Here is a 22,172-nt window from a genome sequence, read left to right on the forward strand (position 1 = left end):
CATATTCTCTTTTAATATATATTTCTTTTAAGTTAGTTTTATAGATTAAAAAAAAACTTTTCAAATCTAAAAAAAATCACGCTCATTTTGCTAAACTTTATTTAGTTAAACATGATTAGGGTTCATTCACTAAATTCTTTACAGAAAAAGTTAGAAGAAAAGCAACATCCGTACCGCAACACTAGGTCTACTTTGACGGGCGGGAAGTGTGTTTCCAAGGACAGCATCGCCTTTATATACTGGCACTCTATTGCCTTATACAGCTGCATGTCCCAGTGAGAACGCCACATCTCTGTGTTTTTGTATCCATTTGATACAACCTATTGCCATACAAAAAATATGTTGATTTTTAGCACCACACAGTTATATAAAAAAAAATGTTTGTTACCAAACTTCTCCGAAAGGGCTGGATTGCCTTTTTTTTATTTTTTTATTAGTTCTAAATCTGAGAGTCAGCGAACATCTATTTTTCATTTCCGAAGTAACGTTGTAAACGGTATTATACAATGTAATGAAGTTTCAAATTTCAATACTACTTACCTTTTCTATAATATTCCTGATATCTTTGATCTGTTTCTTCCATTGCGTCTGTTGCGCCAGAAGCTCGGTGTCCATAAGCTGTTCCACTATGTTCCGTATAGCAATGTGTTGGCTGGTCAAGTATGTGTTCTAGGACAAACCACAGAAAGTCAAGAACTGAACAATGACGACCATATTCAGTATTCCTTTACATGGTTTGCAGCATGCAGCATGTAGCATAGTATGCTAACAGTTTTTACATTCACAATTATTAAGAGTTCTTCAAAACTTACTTTATACTAGCCTCATTTTATTTTATCTAAGGTGAATTCGATGTTTTGTTGAAATATCGTCCAGCATTTTAGCAAAACATTGAACTATTTTTTGCGGTTATAAAATCACATTTATCTTATATATGTCGCAGGGAAAAGAAGATATCAGGGATATCCCGAAATCCCTAGGGATATCACGAAATCGCGGTAGATACCGAATATTCTTGTTTCTTACGTCTTCTTACTAAACAAATCTAGTGATATGTCATTTCACTAAACTAAATCTAGTGAAATGTCAGAAAAGCGGATACCGCCGAATAAAAATTGAGCTACGCATTTCTCTCGTTCGCTCTAATACTCTATCACTATCTTATGGGGGCGACTAACCCTGAATTGACGATTTTATAATTCATTTTTATACTTGAAAATAAGCACCGAATTGTTTCATTTTGTAGACATAGATACTACATTATATTTCCGAGAATCAGACCTAGCAAAAACACGATATCTTAAAATATTCTCGATCAGAAAGATGCATCTAATTTTCACGAATTTTTAATATATTGCCTTAACCGTGCATTAAACTAAGTTAATATTTTAACACATTGTAATAAAATTCTATCATTGAGGAACTGACCTAGCGGATTTTTTAAATGTTACATATTTATCGAGTTATTAGGAAAAAAATAATTTTCTTTTTATTTAAATGAATCCGCGTCGTCCTTTTTCACCTGGCATATGAAAGACGGGCGTGAGTGTGAAGAGCGAAGGACGATTTTTTGCGTTAGTCGCCCTCTTAACGCGAATAGGGCATTATCAGCGTGAAGGGATCTTATTATCGGTTATTGAGTTATCAATATCCCCATAATATACATTTAACAGGCTATCGAACCATGCAAGAAACATGCGCGTAAGTCTGGAAAATATTAAAAAATGTTGAAACTCGAGAGTCGTAAAAGGTGATATTTAGAAAATCGCATTCAAACTTAACGTACACGTAATAATTTAACGACTAAAATCACACGAGCCGCGCCAGCTCGAGCGACGCATTTGTTTCACTCCCACTAGTGCCCGTGTGGGTATTAGAGCGAGCGAGAGAAATGCGTAGCTCGATTTTTATTCGGCGGTATCCGCTTTTCTGACATTTCACTAGATTTAGTTAAGTGAAATGACATATCACTATATTTGTTTAGTAAGAAGACGTAAGAAACAAGAATATTCGGTATCTACCGCGATTTCGTGATATCCCTAGGGATTTCGGGATATCCCTGATATCTTCTGTTCCCTGCGACGTATATAAAATTACAACTCGAGACCGACGACGACCATTGTTTGTGGCGACGGGATAGCGATTGACGTTGCCATGGTGCCATACTTATTTAGTCACTTCAATAAAATAATACGGGCGAAATACTTTATATGGCAAACAGCCGGCCGGGACAGCTAGTATTTTAATCTTATCTTGTACCTATACATTATTGAATCTCTATTAATAATACAGCTGCTCTGTTATATCATGCATGTGAATCTAGTATGTTTTCTTACTCCTTCTTCACGCTTGTTACCTCGGTCTCCAACTTGAGCACGGCTGTTTTGAGTCTGTCAATGTATTCAGTGAGCTGCTGTTCGTCGTTCCAATACACGGGTTTCTGGTCTTGTACCAGCGCGGACAGGTCTAAAGCTGCCTGCAACATCATAGGCCGAGTGGACGGAATCATGCGCTCGCCTAGCGTATTGTGAAATGATGCGATCTGAAAGCAGATTGTATTTGGAAAGAAGTTCCTTATCGCGCGTTGCGAAAGGAGGCTAGACGGAAAAAGTTGTAACGACACATTTTTCTTAGTTCCTGCGCTGTAGGGGCAGAGGGCGTTGATAGTATTCCTAGGCGTCAACTAGATGGCGTTTTTGAGAATAAACAGCGACATCTACCGGACGTTTGAATAAATTTAATACAATTCCACAAAAGTGTAGTTGTTAGTATTCCTGGGCGTCGATAAATGGCGTTTTTTTATAACTTCGTTCATCTGGGTGTCCCTTGACACCTCTCAAGTTTTATTATACATATTATTTCTCTTATGGTAATATGTAACTATTTATTTAATAATATCTAAGTATTTGTGAATTCTATGTCAAAACACTCCAAATGGCATCAGTAAGAAAGTGAAGAAAAACGTTAATTATATACTATTAATACTAATTAACTACATATATCATATATGTAGTTAATTAGTATTAATAGTATATATCATATATGTAGTTAATTAGTATTAATAGTATATAATAAAGTTGAAAACATAATAATATTTTTTATGATACTGACATCATGGTCGCCTTTCACAGCTACATCTCTGGACCTTCGTCAACGTCAAAAAAAGATAATCCCCATTGGAGAGAAACGCCGGAGAAAAACGTTAAGAGGAGTCCACGCCGCACTTTTTTCCATACAAACGTTGTCCCCTGTTTCCTCCCTGGATAATGCTAGTAGAGTTATAATTTTTTTCCTGATTATCTACGGCTACTAATACAATGTCCCTATGTTTTCTTTTTTTTTCATAATTTAATCTATATCTATACTAATATTATAAATGCGAAAGTATCTCTGTCTGTCTGTCTGTCTGTCTGTCTGTCTGTCTGTCTGTCTCGCTTTCACGCCAAAACTACTGAACCGATTGCAATGAAATTTTGTACACAGTTATTCTAGAGTCTGAGAAAGGACATAGGCTACATTTTGATGTGGGAAAATATCTTATTTCCATGAAAATATCGATGAAAATTACTTCGCATTGCGCGTGGCCAGCGCTCATCCCGGGGGTCCTGGGTTCGAGTCCCGCAGGCGGAACAAAAAGTTTTCAATGTTCCTGGGTCTTGGATGTGTATTAAAATAATATTTCAAAAATCTTAAATATATTTTATGTATAATATTATACAAAATCCAGAAATATATCGACGCGATGCAATGAACATTTTAGTTCTAATACGATTCAACAGATGGCGCTTTTTTTTTTTACTTCGTTGTAACATAGAACTAATCATACTTATTAGTTATTATGTTTTTGTTTATAGTTTTTAATACGTTAGAATATTATGTTTAATAATATTATCACTTGCTATAATAATAATCAATCTATCTTATCTTATAGAACTCCTACTGCATTTCTAAGGAGTTCGAGTGTGTTGTGTTGGCCTATATTCCATCCAGAAAATATATCAATGCAATCAACATTTTAATTCTAATATATGAAAACAGATGGCGCTTTATTTTTTACTTCATTATTATAACAGAACTAATCATACCTACTTTATTATATATTATTGTTTTTATTCATAACTAGCTGTTGCCCGCGACTTCGTCCGCGTGGACTTTAGTTTATAGCGCGCGGTGTCAACAAAATTTGTGTCAAATTTAAAAACTTTTTAAAACCCTGGTAAGTGGTACCCCTCTTAGGGCCGCGCAGCGCGCTACACCGGAATGGCAGCGCTGAAAGTGCTCGCCTCGCCGCTGCCATTCCGGTGTAGCGCGGCCCTTAATTAATCAAAATACCCAAAAACAGCTGTGCAGTGTGCACATAATCTGTACTAATATTATGAATGCGAAAGTATCTCTGTCTGTCTGTCTGTCTGTCAGTCTCGCTTTCACGCCAAACGCCAAAACTACCGAACCGATTGTAATGAAATTTTGTATACTGATAGTCTAAAGCCTGAGAAAGGACATAGGCTACTTTTTTACTGGAAAAAAGGGTTGTAAGGGTCGTAAATTTGTTCAAAAAATTCATAATAGATGGCGCCGTGCGTCTTCTACATCGCGCTGACGCTTGCTCAAAAGTCTTTCTATAAGAGGTGGTATCATCTTACATTTAAGTCTCGATTTTTTTCGATTGTTATATCTATTCTACGGTATTAAATAACTCAGTACTTTATCTGTGCAGGCAGTGACGTAACCTTAAGACCAAATTTCACCGACGACTGTTAAAGTTAATGCTCGAATTAGTATCACGTTAGCTGTTTTGTTTTTCATATGAATGAAAGAGAAGACGGGATATTTTAACAAGCTGTTAACACTAACAGACGTTGGTGAAATTGGGGCTAAACCTATCAATGATAAATAGTTTATGGGTAAAGTTGTGTAATTGGGGGGCTAAATAAGCTTTAAAATTTGGCATAATATATAAAGTTTAACATACAAAAATGAAGTACTTATTGTTTGCACACTGCACAGCTGTATTGATTTAAGGGGTACCAGGGTTTTTTTATAAAAGCTTTTGACACCAATTTTGTTGACATCGCGCGCTATAAACTGAAGTCCACGCGGACGAAGTCGCGGGCAACAGCTAGTTATTAAATAAGATATTATGAACGTTCAAAAACCCAAAAAAATAGCCAGATTTTCTGCTGTGTTCAAACATCCAGAAAATTTGGCTAGATTTTACAAAAAAAAATAAAACATAGGAACACAGCTCAAGTCTTTCTTTAATCTTTAATGAAAAAATTACTTAAATCGGTTAAGTTTTGGAGAAGGAATCAGGGGACAACGAATCGTTGATTTTCTGCAGTTGTCTCTGACAGGGGTCTCAGCTATAGATATTACACGTACTTTTTTTTCATTTCTCTAGCCCCTGGTGTATCCTCTTAAGTGAGTACTGACCTGATCTAGAGCACGCGCGTGCGGCAGCTTGTCTGCCAGCGCAGCCAACTCGCGCGCGGCTGCGGGCGGTAACGGCGCGTACGACGCGAGAGCGTGCGCCTCCCCCACCCACGTCGCCGCGCGCTCGCTCAGCGTCACAGTAAGTAACCCGCTACGGAACTCCAGCACCGGCCGCTCCTGGGACAAGCTTAGGGAACCCGACTTCACTTGTACCTAGAAAAAAAGTTGTATCCATAACTAGATATTACCCGGCGAACTTCGTATCACTTCCCTACTAATATAAACCTTCCCTGGACTTCCTCGAATATTTCAAGAATAAAATTTGGCAAATTACTACAAACATTGGCGAGTTTTAGCGAGACTTAGCAACATTGAAAATTATTACGAAATACGAATGAACTATTTACTTCAATTATAAGAAAATCTTGTCAAATTTAAAGAAAAAGAAGCCTAGATTGAACATTTATCTAATAAATAAATCTCAAGTCACGGGGTGCGTGGTTGAACTCCTCTGAAAGAGTTCGACCGATTTTCATAAATCTTAGCGAGCATATCTTCTAGAGCTGAGAATCGGACAACATCTACTTTTTATATTGATAAGTGCATTTGTTGAATAAATAATAGTAAATGATTACAACTCGAGACTGGCGGCGACCATTGTTTGTGTGACGGGATGGCGTTGGACGTTGCCATACTTATTTAGTCACTTCAATATGGGCGAAAATAGAAAAAGTACCGCTGCCATACCTGCAACTCCCTCGACCAGTCCTCCAAGCACTGGGTGTAAGTACTTTTCAAGTCTTTTAGCAGCGTGGTGCTTAGCGATATAACTTCCGAGCTTTTGTCAAACTCGCTCAAATACTTTTCAGTGCACGTCTTTATTTCATTAACCTGTAAGCACGGAGTTACGTTATATTATTTTTCAAAATGCATTTGCTATAGTTTGTGCGTTTTAAGATGATATGGTGACACTTCTCATATTCCTTGCTACGGGTTTTTTTTACAAGAAAACAAAAAAAAACGAAATGTAACAAATTATATTCCATCTACAAAAACAAATGTATCCTATAATAGGCTACTTGACCTCATTTTTTTCATGCTAATCGCTTCATAATCATTCATTATAACAAAAAAAACTAATATTTTAATATTTTACACAGTAAAAACCCATAAAAATGTTAATTGAAAAATATGCCTTACAAATGGCGCCGAAAACACTGTCCGCCATAGTGTGACGTCATACGTTTTGTATTTTAAGCTTTCTTTATTGAACATTTTTATATGCTAAATGTACGCGTCTAAAAGTGCCCAAAAATTATAAAAGAATTAAATAAGAAATTAGAAATCATTTGTAATGTTGAAAACTTTTGGAGAAAAGTTTTGGCCACTTCATTTCCCGTCTACAATAAATGGAGATAATTTATAAAACTGATGTTTTATTTGAATTATTCAAGAAAATATATTTTGAAAATCTTTCTAGGCTTATTTTTATTATTTATGTACAAATAAACTTACATATAACGAGCGCGATAAATAAAAGATATTAAATTACGAATAGAATGACGTCACATCCAATTCGGAAGTACCGCAAAAGCGTTTTCGTCAGTACAAATCCTGTTTTCATAAAATCATATTTTCAAATCGACTTTTTTATCAATCACTAGCGGCCCGCCCCGGCTTCGCACGGGTGAACATTGATTTTTAAATATTTTTTTTCAATCTTTTAGTCAATCTTTATGTTAAGCAGAACATAAAAATGGCTTACTCTATTTAGCCTGTAACTACTATATTATAATTATTATACACATTTTTATTGTATTTTTTTTATATTTTAAGTGTTATGTTTGATTATTTTATCCTTACCTACAGAAGATACTATTATTTATACTATTTTGCAATTTCTAAATGTATTTTTTTGTTTAAAGTATTTTATGTTTTTTTTTTTGTAGTTTTATGCTTTATTATTTTATGCTTACCTACATGCGTAAATTAATGTCCTCTATAACTTATAAGACTCTAGTACATCACTTTGAGTCTATAATTTATAAAGCTTACAATATATGGAATATTTTGGTAGTTTTTTTACACGATTAATGTTAATACGGTTCTCTTTTTTCTCTCATTAAATAATTATAGGCTAAAGCCTATGTTCAGCAGAAATAGTGTAGATTTTATAATATGCATTAATTATACTTCCATCGGTATCGTGGGTATCGCAGACATCGTGGGTATCGCAGACACAATAGATCTTCAATAATTGTTATGCTGGCAGCCGGCTGCCGCTATTGGAGATTTATAGTTATAGAAATTCATTATAATAGCAATCAAAAATAATAGTCATTCAAAACGTAATGAATTAATGAAGCACTATAATATTATCCCATCAATGAAGCGGCACCCGGCTGTCGCATAACTATTATATTATAAATCTATTGTGTCTGCGATTCCCATGATCGAGGTAATAATGATTAATATTTACGTGGACTCTCCGGGCGAACACACCCGCGCGGCGCGCCTTGACGACGCCCAATTCGCAACGTGCAGCAGAAATCGTAACATTTTAATTTCGCCATAACATTAAAACCAAACGTCCAATTTTAATCATTCAAAGACCAAATATTATCTACATTAAACTGTACTTAGTAATGAAATAATTTATTTTGATAGGAATTAATGCCATGAGTAAAATAAAGGCATTTAAATTTAGTCCAAAAACATTTCAAGATTTTTTAATAAAAAAATGGTTATTGTGCCTCACTCATCATAGATAGGTATAGTGTGTCAGAGTAGACAGAATGATACAGTATACCGACTTAGAACTGATGTTGAAATTTTTAAATTTGACGTATTATGACGAAAATCGTCGCTAGGGTTGTTAACTTGTTACCTACGAATTTAAAACTATGACATATTCGCTGGACGTGTTCCTCTTTGGTCGTATTGTTGTTTGTGTTTTGGCACATGTGATTAAAATTGTCAGAATCCAATTTTGAAATCTTTATTTTAAATATTTAAAAATAAATTATATCAGCCAGCGCGAGGCACATTCCGTTCATAGTCCTAGTGAAACCCGACGAATTTGATAGATATTGAAACATGTCCGTCTCTTTGCAGTCGAACTACTGGTCGTTATGTCTATTGTGAGTGTGTCGCGGTCCGCGGACTTTTTTGTAGATTGTTAGAACATTAGTGTAGATACTTAGAACATTTTATGGTTCTATCTTTTATAGTTTAGGCAGCGTACGCGAAAAAAGTAACATTTCTGGTTGATTTTTTACACCTTGCGTCTGAAAATCCCAAATATCTTACGGAACCCTTTTTTTTTTTCAAAATAATATAAACTTCCGTCGCCCATGGACACTCGCAGCATAAGAAGAGCTGCAAGTGCGTTGCCGGCCTTTTAAGAGGGAATAGGGTAATAGGGGAGGGCAGGGCAGGGAAGGGAAGGGAAAAGTTGAGGGTAGGGAAGGGAATAGGGTAGGGGTTAGGGGATTGGGCCTCCGGTAAACTCATTCACTCGGCGAAACACAGCGCAAGCGCTGTTTCACGCCGGTTTTCTGTGAAAACGTGGTATTTATCCGGTCGAGCCGGCCCATTCGTGCCGAAGCATGGCTCTCCCACGTATTAGGAATATGTATTTGTTCTACTAGAAATATGTATTTGTTCAATGAAATTGAATAAAATGAGCTTTTATTTGATGATTAGGTTGAAATACGGTTTCCTAGCCCAAGTTCTACTAGAAATATGCATTTGTTCAATGAAATTGAATATAGGTCAAGTAGCCTATTGTAAATGAATAAAAATGAAAAGTTGCTAAATGCTAACTTAATAATTGTACCTGGATGAACGAGCTCTGCTCGGTATAGCTAACACTCATTGACTTCGTGTTACTTAATAACGCCATCTGCTGGTCGTTAAAACAATTATTATTAGTTGCTCACATAATAGTTTTTTTTTTTCTATGGACGCTTCACACCACGTCAGTCTTGCCCCGTGCTAAGTACCTAAAGGACTTGTGTTACAGGTACCAGACAAAGGAAATATATTTAATACTTTTATACTATACATATATGTAACATTTTTATTATATCTATATATATATATATATATATATATATATATATATATATATATATATATATATATATATATATATATAGATATATATATATATCTATATATATATAATATATATATATATATATATATATATATATATATATATAATATATATATATATATATATATATAGATATATATATATATATTGAGGCCATTTTAAATCGCCGACGCCACTGAAACGTCAGTACGAAACCGATAATTTCGATTGCAATTCCTTCCCTTTACGAAGTGATTCAATATTTTTAAATTATCGATTAATTTTCTTAAGTTACTTCCCTACTATTGTCAATTATAATGTGTCACCCATATCATCTTAAAACGCACAAACTATAGTATGATAGCGAACTTAGATGTCAAAGGTGTATGGGATTTGACAGAACGTATCGCAAGCGCCATGGCACTTATAATAGCGGTGCGGTATGTCATATCAGTTATCACAATTCACCAATGAATAAGGAAACAGAGTCAATGCAGTTCCAAATACATTTATGTCATCTAACAACAGTTTGACTACAGGTACACGGACGTTGCGTCGACACAGCGCTGCCGTTTGACGCATAGCCGGCCACACGGGCGATAGGTCATCGCAGCGTTATTACGAAGCAGTCTTAGGGCCGCGCTAATAAACTTTATCTTCATTATTGTAATACATAGTATCGCTTTTGAGAAGTCTACGGGCATTCCGGTGTGGCGCGGCCCTTGACGTCAACACCCCCTTCCGCTTCGTCTCGGGGGCTGCTGTCCGTCATGTGAACACCTTGGTCATTTGTATGTAAAACAACGCAACGGCAGCGCTGCGTCGACGCAACGCTGACGCAACGCGCCGTGTGGACTGTGGACAGGCTCTCAGTTACCACTGCAACTTGACGCGTAATTTACGTGGCGTAAAGGCCATGAGATGCATTTCTAATTTATATATGGAATTAACAATTTCAATTTAACTTGCATAACGTCTCACCCAATTGAAGTCTGTCAATTCAATACAAATTCAGAAATGCATTTCACGCCATCTACGCATCACGTTGCAGTGGGAGCTGTCTCTAAGGCCTAAGGGGTCAAAGGAGTTCATCGCCGAGAAGCGATTTAGGGTCGACGCTAAAAGATTACCTTAGCCTCAGCGCGTTTCGCCCACTGCACGCGGCGCACGACGGGCGTCAGGTCTGGCGGGCACGCACGCTCGCCAGCGTCCAACTCTGCGTGCATGCTCGCCAGCCGCGCCGCTAAACCCGCCACTAGACGCTCTAGCTCAGACGACAGAGCGCTCTTGATGACAGCTCTAGACATAAGTGTTCTGTAACGCTGGAACTCGTAGAGCATCTGAAATTTTAACAGGTCAGTCAACGAGCTGTTAAAATAAGTTCAATCTTTAACTCATTTATAATGTACTTAAAAATATTTGTAGGGCTTTTCATAAGCATTCAGTAGATATATAATCTACAGTATTGTAAGATCTAACCACGTCATAAATTACACAATTTAGCACAAGATTTACCTACATATTATATATTGACAGGACAAGAAAGTATTACTATAACTAATCGAGCTTAGATCTTACCTGATGCACAGAGGTATTCTGGAATCGTGGTTTAAGTTTTTCTGCAACATTCATCTCAGCCTGTCTCAGATTAGCGGACAATTTAGAGAGTGCACTCTCCCATTGATGGTTTGGTCCGTTTATTATCCACATGTTAACATCTATATAACAACACAATTAGGGTCATATTATGTTATTATAAATATATAAGTACAATATAATTTTACTTACTTTGAAATGTACTCAATATGTTGTCAATTCCAAATTCCATTTTTTCAGTATTAGTCATTAACTTGTTTAGTTGATTAAATGTGGATCTAATGTCGTTAATCTGAAATTCGGAAATCACGATGTGAACATTAATAAGGTTGAATAGGCTTATCTTTATTTATATATTATTCAATTATGTATGTACCTGTTTTAGTCTTCCTTCAAAGTTGACACAAAACAACGGTACATAGGAATTGCCCTTCCAAGGATGCAGGGCGTAGTTTGGCCAATATGTCTCTGTTAAAGATTTGCAAGCACTGGTCCATGTTTGAATAGCATTCAGCCCGTGCGATAGCTCTGCTAAAATTTTATCATCTTCTGCGTTATGATGAATCGACCAAATGTTGAGATCCGATACACATTTCTGAATAATAGAGCATGTGGCATGACCTGAAAATAGAAAAAACAAAGAAGAAAATGTTGCCCGCAATTTCATTTAACACGAAATCATAAATCGCGTACGAGGCATACACCCCCAAGTCTCTTCACAACGCCGCGCCCCCATTTTTTTTGTGTCCCACATCGCCCACCTTCAGACCTTCACCGCACACAAGGGGGCGCTATCGTCCACTTTGGGAAAGACTGATAGAGACGTAGTACCTAAATATTTTAGTAAAAGCTCACCAACAACATCAAAAACATGCACCATCCTGTCCTGGGAGTACGTGGCGCCGACACACCGCCACACGTCGTCCAGTATACCCGCCACATTCTCCACACAGTCCTTCACCTCCTGCAGCGTACTAGATCGCATCAACCTGCAACAGCCTTCATACAGACGTCGGGTAGTATACAGAATGTAACAAAAAAATAAAGTGATAAACCTTTAAGGGAGTGTATGTGTTTTCTTTAGGTATATAGAGTAAAATGCACGATAAAAGAGTTACTTTTCATACTAGACTTCCACAAGAAACGTCTGAACGTCATGAATTTTGCCCATGCAAATTGCCGATTTTTAGCGCTGCTGCAGTAATTAAATTACTATTTAGCAGAAATAACAAATGCAACTAAAAGTGTTGTCACTTTGTCTTGTTCCACTGTGTATTTGGTACACAAGTAGAAAAGCTGTTACATAAAATATATTTGTCCTACGAAACAATGTAATAGAGACACCGGAGGCCCAAGTGAGAGTTTTTGTTTCACATTCGATCGTGAACGCGTTTGGCGTTTACTATTTTGTATGGGATTTGTACAGCGCCACCTAGCGATGCTCACGGGAGTGAGCCCAGCTCGCATCATGGCTCGCATACAAAATCTTATTAAATGCCAAACGAATTCACGATTGAATGTCAAACAAAAAACTCACACTCGGCACACGGACCTACCTATGGGTAGGGCTTGTCTAACTGAAAATGACGCGACCCTCCCTCGTATTCACAGTACAACATTTTTTATTTACTTATTTATTTTTATTTAGACATATTATTTTGTAAGTATGTTAATTATTAGTGTCTGACCGAAACTGGTTTTTCAGCCGAAACTGAAACCGAACTTTCGGCCTAGCTCTCAGTTTCCGCCGAAACCGAAACTTGATAAAACATTTAAAGTTACGATGATTTACTGAAGTTTTTAGCATGTATTAACACGTAATAAAAATGCATAATTGGATTTTTTCCCTTTTTTTAGATATTTCATTCATTTATTAAGATAAATATCATCAATATTAGACTCGAGCTCCCTAAAAACTTTTTAGTACCATATTCCGTTTTTTTAACCGATTCCAAGTTTTTTATGTATTACAACGAAGGTTTGCTCTAAAACATGAGCAAAAGTTATTTCCAGACATTTTATTTACATATTAAAGACGTACTACTTAAAACACAATCAATTGCAGTCATCTTCATTCTCATTCTTTGTATAGGAAAAATAGACATAGAATCTCAGGAAGTACTGGTCTGATTAGAAAAATTATTTCAGTGTTAGATAGCTTTGTTATTGAGAAAGGCTATAGGCTATATTTTATCATGCTAAGACTAATAGGAACGAAGAAATAGAGGAAAATGTGGATAAAACGGGGAAAATTATTTTAAAGGGCTTATTTGAACGCGCTAATCTCAGGAACTGCTGGTCCGATTTGAAAATTTCTTTCAATGTTAGATAGCCCAGTTACTGAGAAAGGCTGTAGGCTATATTTTATCAAGCTTAGACTAATAGGAGCGAAGAAGTAGAGGAAAATGTGGAAAAACGGCGGAAATTATTTGAAAGGGCTTATTTGAACGCGCTAATCTCACAGACTACAGCTGGTCCGATTTAAAAATATTTCAGTATTAGATAGCCCAGTTATCGAGGAAGGTTATAGGCTATATTTTATGACGCTCAGACTAATAGGAGCGAAGAAATAGAGGAAAATGTAAAAAAGGGGGGAAATTATTTGAAAGGGTTTATCTCACGAACTACTAGAGCATTTTTTCTGTTATTTGGATCAAATAAGAAGCAGACCACGTGGAGGATCATAGGCTTTTTGTATGGACAATTTTTTCAGTGAAATATCTTATTTACGCGGGCGAAGCCGCGCGGAACGTCTAGTAGTTACATATTACATCAAATAGGCGTGCGTTTGTCGTTTACAAAAATAAAATTCAACAATATACCTCTAATGTTTGATAAGAACAAGTTTAGACAATTTGATGAAAATAAAGGGAAGTACTAATAAAAACAAAATAAATACTTAGTAATTTGCCACTAATTTATAAAACATCACCTCAAAACACGATTAAATGGACGGTGGCAAATTGAGCCAGGACTTTTTGGTCTAAACTGGTAGAAATCGAAACTGAAACCGAAATTTCGGTCAGTCACTATTTTTTTTTATTACTATTTAATAAAGTATTTAAATACAATTAAGTATTTTGTGAACATTCCAGGTGCCTACCTGTTGCCATTATTGATATTGAGCAAAAAATGGCAAAAAAATCATGTTTGTTCAAGTATGGGAGCCCCCCTTAAATATTTATTGTTTTTAGTACTTATTTGTTGTTATAGCGGCAACAGAAATACATAATGTGTGAAAATTTCAACTCTCTAGCTATTACCATTATCGAGTTAGAGCCTGGAGACAGACAGATGGACAGACAGACATCAAAGTGCTAGTAATAGGGTACCGTTTTTACCCTTTGGGTATGGAACCCTAAAAACAGATGTAAAACATTTTCTCATTGGAACTTTTTCATTTATAGACATAACATTATGGGCTTAATTGACAAAAGAAAAAAATATAAGATCACAAAAATACTAAAAATATAAACATACTTGATTTCTTCTGAAATATCATCAAATAGTACACTGAACGAGGAAGCTGCCTCCCTTTCGGCTTTGTTGGTATCCGTCCTTTCTGCTATGGATTTCCAATATTCAGCTTCATCCTCAACACTCAATACAACTGGAAAAGGTAAATTGTGCCAACAATATAGTCTAATACAGTGGTTCCTTACCGGTGGTCCCTGGAAGCATTCCAAGTGGTTCGCGAAGTTATCCTAATAATATGTGAGAATTATTCAGAAGTTTGTAGAGTAACAGTCACATAAATCACACAAAATTAAAATCTGTTACTTTTAGATTTTTGGCAAATAAAAAATAAATGAGTGCTAAATGCTAATTATAAAGTTGTCCTTGTTTTTTATCAAACAACCCTTAATTTAGGTAAACCAACTGGGTGGTCCCCGGCAAGACAAACATTTGGTAAAAACTCAACTTTTTTAGTCATGAGGGACCATTTTACCAAATGTTAAGAACCACTGGTCTAATAGATGTAGCCCTTGATTTCATCCATTTACAAACTTATTTATTTATTAAACAAATAAATAAGTTTTTCACATATAAAAATTAGTTAATTTACCTATACATTATGTTTTTTTTTTTTTTTTTTTATGAAATAAGGGGGCAAACGAGCAAACGGGTCACCTGATGGCAAGCAACTTCCGTCGCCCATGGACACTCGCAGTATCAGAAGAGCCGCAAGTGCGTTGCCGACCTTTTAAGAGGGAATAGGGGGGAATAGGGAGGGAATAGGGGAGGGTAGGGAAGGGAAGGGAATAGTTGAGGGTAGGGAAGGGAATAGGGTAGGAGTTAGGGGATTGGGCCTCCGGTAAACTCACTCACTCGGCGAAACACAGCGCAAGCGCTGTTTCACGCCGGTTTTCTGTGAGAACGTGGTATTTATCCGGTCGAGCCGGCCCATTCGTGCCGAAGCATGGCTCTCCCACGTATAATGTTAGTCCACATTATAGAATATATCAAGCACATGAAATTTTAATAATAAAATAATATCACTTATATTTTTAAACAAGCAATTCTTGTATATATATATATAATAGTCTAAAATACAATAGAACAATCAGAGAAATAATTTCTAGGCAGATGGCAGACCTAAGTTATTTGGTCGCGTTTAAAGTTAGTTTCATTGAATACCGAGCAAAGCTTGGTCAAATAGCTAGTCTAGTTATTATATAAAAGAATAACAAAATAATAATTTCACCTTTATATTTTAACAATAGTAATCCCTCTCTTTAAATTTAGATGAAAAAATGATGTAAAGGGTATTTAGAACTATTAAACAATATTAGTAGTCAAATTAAACTTACAGTTGTTATGAATATCTTCTTTCCCATGAGCTATTACTCGTAAATTTGACTCTAAATCTGCTAGATTTTTCTGCAATTTCTTCGAATATAAATCATCCCCCTACAACATAAATTACTTTTTAATTTGATTTTGACATTGCAAGAACATAATATTACTAAGAATTTAGAAATGCATTGAAAATTTGAAATATAATTCAGATGATTCTCACATTGGTAAGAAGAGGGCTGTATATTTGCTTTAATATTTGGTACAGAGATAGAGCTGCATTGGTTGATAGCGTCAGCATATTCACATTGTTGAGTGAGCTATTTTCTTCCAAAGTACATGGCAAAGTTTTATAGAATATGATTGACTTATTCAGGTTGCATTGTAGCTGAAAGCAGAAGTAATTTAGAATAAAATAAAATAAAACTTAATTGTTAGCTATTTGTTACTAACACATCTCTATTTTAATTCATCAAGCCCCATACGGTCACCAGTGACTGAGACAAAATAGAAATTCTATTGTGTCTCGTTTCTCCACAATCAACGGGTTAAACCTATTTGCAGTAAATGATTATGTTGTTTGTAGCAGAAATGAAAAAAATCGGAACTTACATGTATTTGAAATTTTAAATTACTGTCTTGGTCTAAGAAGGCTTGTAGCAAAAGAGTTTGAGGACTGTGCAAAAAATCATGCAATAATTCTTCATTGATATCATTAACGTTTAAGTCCGATGTTTGAAGCAGTAATCCTGTAACAAGTTATAAGACCTATAATTTTACATGAGTAGCCAGTAGGATAACATGGTATGGGTAGATAGGTGTATACAATAGTTATTATCGTGGTTATTATCGACAAAATAAGGCCTAAGCATAAGTTATAACTTATACGGTATACCGTATTTATAGAAGTTTAAACAGCTTTTTTACCGTAGTACTTACCCAAAGCGTTTGTAATGAAATCACGGACACTAGAAATGCTTTTCATTTTTTTAGAAATAAGTTATGTAAGTAACTTAAATATTGAGTTCTATCTTAAGTAACTCAATTTGCTACAAAGAGAACGTCATGTTTGCTAAATTAAATTTTGTTATTAAAACAGTAACTATGGTTACGAGTGTGTTCCTTTATTGTACCAGTGTAAGTTGCAATTTGCCCGTACGATTTGATGAGATTTGAGGGGCTTGCGCGACGTCAGATAGTATTGACCAGGGTACTGAGAATCGTAATGAAACAAGCAAGCTGTCAACTGACAGTTGTAACGACATTAGCAAATCACAAATGACATTTGAAGCAGTCGCCATTTTAAGCTATCTAGGCTGTTTTCCAAGAGCTGTAATATTTTGTTGTTGTGTGTAATAGGGTAAAATATGAGTCATTAGAATTTTTAGTAACGGGACATTTTACACTTTAATTGTAATAAAAAATAAGATTAAAGAATTATAATAAAAATCAATATGTAATAATACCAATAACAATTATTTTATGGGACATTCGCTCGTCAAAGTACTTATAATATTTTGTTAGGTGGCGCTGTAACGATAACAAAAACAAAAGTATTTTGGCGCTATAGTCATAGCTCCCGTTCTTCATTCGAAAGTTTTAACAAAAATTAAGGTACGTACTAAAGTTTTAATTCTTTATTTGTGATTTAAACTAATTTAAATACGTTGCTATTAAAATACTAATGTATCAATAATATTTTTACAATTTGGAAACATTATATTATTTAAAATATTATGTTTTCGACCTGGCTGTCCCATTTCCCAAGTAATCACTAATCTGTAGGCTGTCCTCTTACTGATTAGTAAATGTGTGTAAATTACAGTAAGTTTTGTCCAATAACTTTTTTTGAATGCCAAGATCACAGATTAGCCAAGATGGTTCATCACCGTCGGCTAAGTCACTTGTAGATTCAAGGGACAATGGTTACTTATAATTTGGTTTTTGTTAACATATAACTTTATTAAATTTATAAATTATTAAGTATATGTATTTTCAGAGATATGGCTCCGACCAAGAAAAGAAAGTCACTCGTTACAGAAAACCTGAAATTAGCTGTAGAAGAAGCAAAAAAAACTCGCAAAATAAGGGAGGTGGCGCGCAAATATGGGATTCCTAAATCCACATTATATTTTAAATTAAAAAATCCTGGTCATAAAACGTCTCGTGGACCACCTCCCATTTTAACCAATGAGGAAGAAGAGACATTAGAGAAATGGATTTTAGAAACATCACGAAAAGGATTTCCTTTAAAAAAAGGTGATATTCAACGAAGTGTACAAATGTTTTTAAGAGATAACCCAAGGCCCAATTGTTTTAAAAATAACTATCCTGGTGATGGATGGTTTCGTAACTTTTCTAAAAGACATCCTGCAATTTCTCAGAGAACTAGCGAAGGTGTCAACTCATCAAGTGCTTGTGTTGCCGAAGCTGATATCCAAAAATGGTTTTCTGAAATTACTAAATATTTCCTAGAAAAAGATTTGTTAAAAGTTTTTAAGGAACCTAGTAGAATTTTTTATGGAGACGAAACTGGTTTCCAACTATGTCCTAAAACTGGAAAAGTCTTAGCAGCCAAAGGTTCTAAAAGTGTATATAAAATTCAGCCGCATAACTCCAATGAATGTATTACTGTGATGTTTTCATTTGCTGCTGATGGTCAATATTGTCCTCCAATGGTTATTTATAATTACCAAAAGATTCCACAGAAGGTGATGAATAAAATACCGGAAGGTTGGGGTGTTGGAAGAAGTGATGGTGGTTTGATGACCAGTGAACTTTTTTTTGAATATGTTGCTAACGTTTTTTATCCATACTTAATAGAAAAAAATATCAAATTTCCTGTCATATTTTTTGTTGACGGTCATAAGACACATTTAACATATGAAATTAGTAAGCTTTGCAAGGCATTAAATATCGAGCTTATTGCGCTTTATCCTAATGCCACTTGTATATTACAGCCCACTGATATTGCTGTATTTCGCCCTATTAAGTTGGCTTGGGAAGAGGCATGTCACTTTTGGCTTACGGAAAATTTAAATGAAACTATTACAAAAATTAACTTTGCTGAGGTGCTAGATACAGCTCTACGAAAGTCTCTAAAACCTCAAACTTTGATAAATGGTTTTGAGGCTTGCGGCTTAGTACCTTTCGATCCGAACGCTGTAGACTACAACAAATGTGTAAGAGTCAGTACAATAAATGGTAAAAAAAAGCCCGCCAACATCAACGACGAAAATATCACAAATATCATAACATATTCAAATTTCATCCACTTGATTGGTCCATCAAAAATAGAAGAAATGAAAAATTGCAACAATGTAGACGAACGCGACGAACATTTCCAGCTCCTTTACAAATTATATAAAGCATTCGGTTCACCTCGGCATTGCGATGAAGCTTTCGATGCTTTTGTTAATCAGGAATTGGGATGGCAACCTAATCAAACTGCAGAAGAAACTGAAAGCATCGAGTGGCTTGATTCACCACGAATTAGCCCGTTGGACACAGAGCTTGATGACATAATTATTATTGATGTGGACAGCTTTGATAATGACATTGTTGAAACATCAACATCAAAAGCTTATCAAGAGATGACCCCTGAAAATAGTATGCTATTACAAACAAACGATGATAAAAGTATAGCGTTTAAAACAATTTCAGACTCTCTGCTTGGAACTTATCTAACACTACCTAAAACACAAGAAAGAAAAGGGAAGCGAAATACTGTAAAAATGCCTTTCGCAATAACATCAGATAGTTACAGACCTGAGAAAAAAAGAAAGACAAAAAATTACATGGAGCTAAAAAAAAAGGAACATAGAAGAATGGCAAGGGAACTATATAATATAAATAAAAATAGCAAAAAAAAGTAAGAAATAAATTTTTATTCCACCCATATTGGAGTAGCTGACGATCAAAACTCTTATGTATTAATAGAATAGTAATTAGTATTACTGTCACGATTTTCGCTCGGAATGAAATGACTTTTTAAAATGAGCGCGACCTCCCCTACTAATAGTAATCGTGCGCACATCGTGCGACGGCCGACCCGCCTCAACGTAACCGCGAGTGGCCGCGCTGGGCACACGCTCAACGCAGCGAACGCCCTTAGTGTCTAAACACACTACGCCCGCAATGTCAAACGCATACTACCATTCCATGCATACTACAATACGAACGGAACGCGATGGAATAGTGTGTCATTGGCATGAAGGTACAGATTCATTGAGGTACTATAAACTGGAGAGAGCCTTATATCGGTGTATAAGCGTCAAAAGCGTGTAATGTTATGTCCTACTTACTAGGACATAACAAAGGAGTCGGTTGGCATATTTCATGTAATAAAAGTGTTAATAAAGGTTTTTAGTGAACATTTAATGCTAGATAGTGTTGAGTTTTGTGATTCCGCTAAATAATAAACCATAAGAATAGTCAAAGAATGCCTCAAACACATGGATTTAACATTAAATACGTAAGTTTTGAATAACGTTTTTTGGGCTTTTCAATCGGTATTTTTGTAAGGCATTAGTGCTAAAAATGTCACATCAATTAATAATTTGGCTATAAAAATTGCATAGCTTTTTACGTGTGTTTACGGATTTGACTTTCTTTCTTGTATCATAAAGTGCTTCGAAATAATCGACAAATAGAAATATTCAAGAAAATAAACGCACACTACTTGTATGAAAATAAGCACAAAATGGCCACGTGATGACGGGCTAAGACTACATCTACACTATAATACTTAATCTATGTATAGATCATTGGTAATTTAAAATACATTGCGAGCGTAATCATGCGGGATTTCCGCCGCGTAACTTCGGCCTAGTGTGTTTGAACACGTTTCAATAGAGCTTTGTTTGTCCAATTACTGGTTTTGGGTGTCCCATAAATGAAATTCTGTCCAACAAGTGTTATTTTCTTACCAATCGGTTTTTACCAAATAATCAAAATATCAATTGAAAAACAATCCCATTTGTATGTTTGCTCATCTAAAGCAGAGACCAGTATATATTTAATTCCTCTATGTCTAAAGTAAGATAATATTTTATAAACACAAATAAAATATCCATTTCTATTATATTTCATGCGAAGTATTATTTTCACCTCCGATTTCGTTGAACTTCCGTCGATTTTCATGAAAATTGGTGAGAAGTGGGGGATACCCTAAGAAACAAAAGTGACATAGTGCCAACTTGCGCTTTTGCCCTGGATTCTCAGGATTGAAATGAATAAGGGAACGTATAATACGCAATTTGGGGGCTTTGTAAAATGCTACGGTGCGTTGCACAAGGGTTGATACGAAGGACGCACGCGAACGCGTTCATTTATTTTTTTTCGTTTTTATAGAGGAATTAGAATTTTCAAAATCAGCTTTGTCTTTTTGTTTTTTGCTTATGTTTTATTAGGAAATCCCTGGATTGTGTAGTACGTTCCTATTATTTTTGTCGCCGAAATAGACAAAAGGCAAGCCTTTAGTTTATATTTCATGAAATCCCTCGACTTTGTGTATAATGATTTAAATTAAACAAACGCCATACAATATTTGCTACCCATCAGTATAATCCAGACTCAAGAACATGTGCAACCTGTGGGATCTATTTCACATACTAAAAGATAATATTGCTAGCGCACGTGCATGGCATGACAAGCCAAACTCCTCCTAAAAGTAGAGTGCTCTGCATTGTGCTGCATATTGAAATATTGTCTGAGTATGCCGATTGGCTCGATGAGGACAGTCTGAAATCTCTAAATATTTGAGTTACGTTTTACCTGCATATGGTAATTATTATACAGACATACAGATAAAGAAACAGACGGACATCCTTTCACATCTATAATATTAATAGATAACGGTCGTAAGTCCATTGCGTCAAAGTCCGTTTACCGAGTGCATGCCGTACATTTTCCCGGGATAAAAAGTACTATTTTTTCTTTAGCAGGTCTCAAAGTGTCTCCATATCAATTTTTTGCAAAATCCGTTCAGTGGTTAGGGCGTGAAAAAGTAATTGACAGACAGACAGACGAACACTTATAAAGTTATTATATTAGTATGGATATTTATACAATAATACTATGTAATATTGGTAAGAATTTTAATTTTTTCAAATCATTTTTTCTTAAATATTTAATTAAAATACCTTAATTTGCAATAAATAATAAAAATATAGAGTCTTGTGGGTCAAGTGTGCGCATTTAAACTTTGATGCTTTAAAAAACTTAAATGTTATTAGTACAATGAAAC

At 35.4% G+C, this 22,172-nt stretch overlaps 2 protein-coding genes across 5 annotated transcripts in view; one reads left to right on the forward strand and one right to left on the reverse strand.

Annotated features, from left to right (window-relative positions):
- LOC121729029 (cytoplasmic dynein 2 heavy chain 1) overlaps positions 1-16,942 on the reverse strand; it is an 80,390-nt gene extending 63,448 nt beyond the window's left edge. For both annotated transcript variants that reach the window (XM_042117412.1, XM_042117413.1), the window contains exons 1-15: positions 16,865-16,942; positions 16,538-16,674; positions 16,149-16,313; positions 15,940-16,039; positions 14,609-14,738; positions 11,984-12,117; positions 11,505-11,749; positions 11,321-11,420; positions 11,111-11,250; positions 10,663-10,872; positions 6,181-6,324; positions 5,434-5,646; positions 2,357-2,542; positions 541-669; positions 175-320 (exon numbers count right to left, since the gene is read on the reverse strand). In XM_042117412.1, the coding sequence (XP_041973346.1) occupies positions 175-320; positions 541-669; positions 2,357-2,542; positions 5,434-5,646; positions 6,181-6,324; positions 10,663-10,872; positions 11,111-11,250; positions 11,321-11,420; positions 11,505-11,749; positions 11,984-12,117; positions 14,609-14,738; positions 15,940-16,039; positions 16,149-16,313; positions 16,538-16,674; positions 16,865-16,910 (2,225 nt within the window). In that variant the 5' untranslated portion in view covers positions 16,911-16,942. The remainder of the gene's footprint in view (positions 1-174; positions 321-540; positions 670-2,356; positions 2,543-5,433; positions 5,647-6,180; positions 6,325-10,662; positions 10,873-11,110; positions 11,251-11,320; positions 11,421-11,504; positions 11,750-11,983; positions 12,118-14,608; positions 14,739-15,939; positions 16,040-16,148; positions 16,314-16,537; positions 16,675-16,864) is intronic.
- Positions 16,943-17,238: 296 nt separating this feature from the next.
- LOC121728940 lies at positions 17,239-19,801 on the forward strand. Of its 3 annotated transcripts, none has more exons than XM_042117280.1 (3): positions 17,239-17,285; positions 17,450-17,539; positions 17,925-19,801. In XM_042117280.1, exon 3 carries the CDS (start codon positions 17,929-17,931, stop codon positions 19,798-19,800), a length of 1,872 nt encoding a protein of 623 aa, XP_041973214.1. In that variant the 5' UTR covers positions 17,239-17,285; positions 17,450-17,539; positions 17,925-17,928; the 3' UTR covers position 19,801. The 3 variants fall into 3 exon arrangements, with proteins under 3 accessions (XP_041973214.1, XP_041973215.1, XP_041973212.1); XM_042117281.1 differs by lacking the exon at positions 17,239-17,285 and having other exon boundaries at positions 17,438-17,539; positions 17,925-19,329; positions 19,369-19,801; XM_042117278.1 differs by lacking the exon at positions 17,239-17,285 and having other exon boundaries at positions 17,438-17,539.
- Positions 19,802-22,172: the final 2,371 nt, after the last annotated feature.

This window comes from Aricia agestis, chromosome 7 (genome assembly GCF_905147365.1).
Source record: "Aricia agestis chromosome 7, ilAriAges1.1, whole genome shotgun sequence".
Classification (NCBI taxonomy): domain Eukaryota; kingdom Metazoa; phylum Arthropoda; class Insecta; order Lepidoptera; family Lycaenidae; genus Aricia; species Aricia agestis.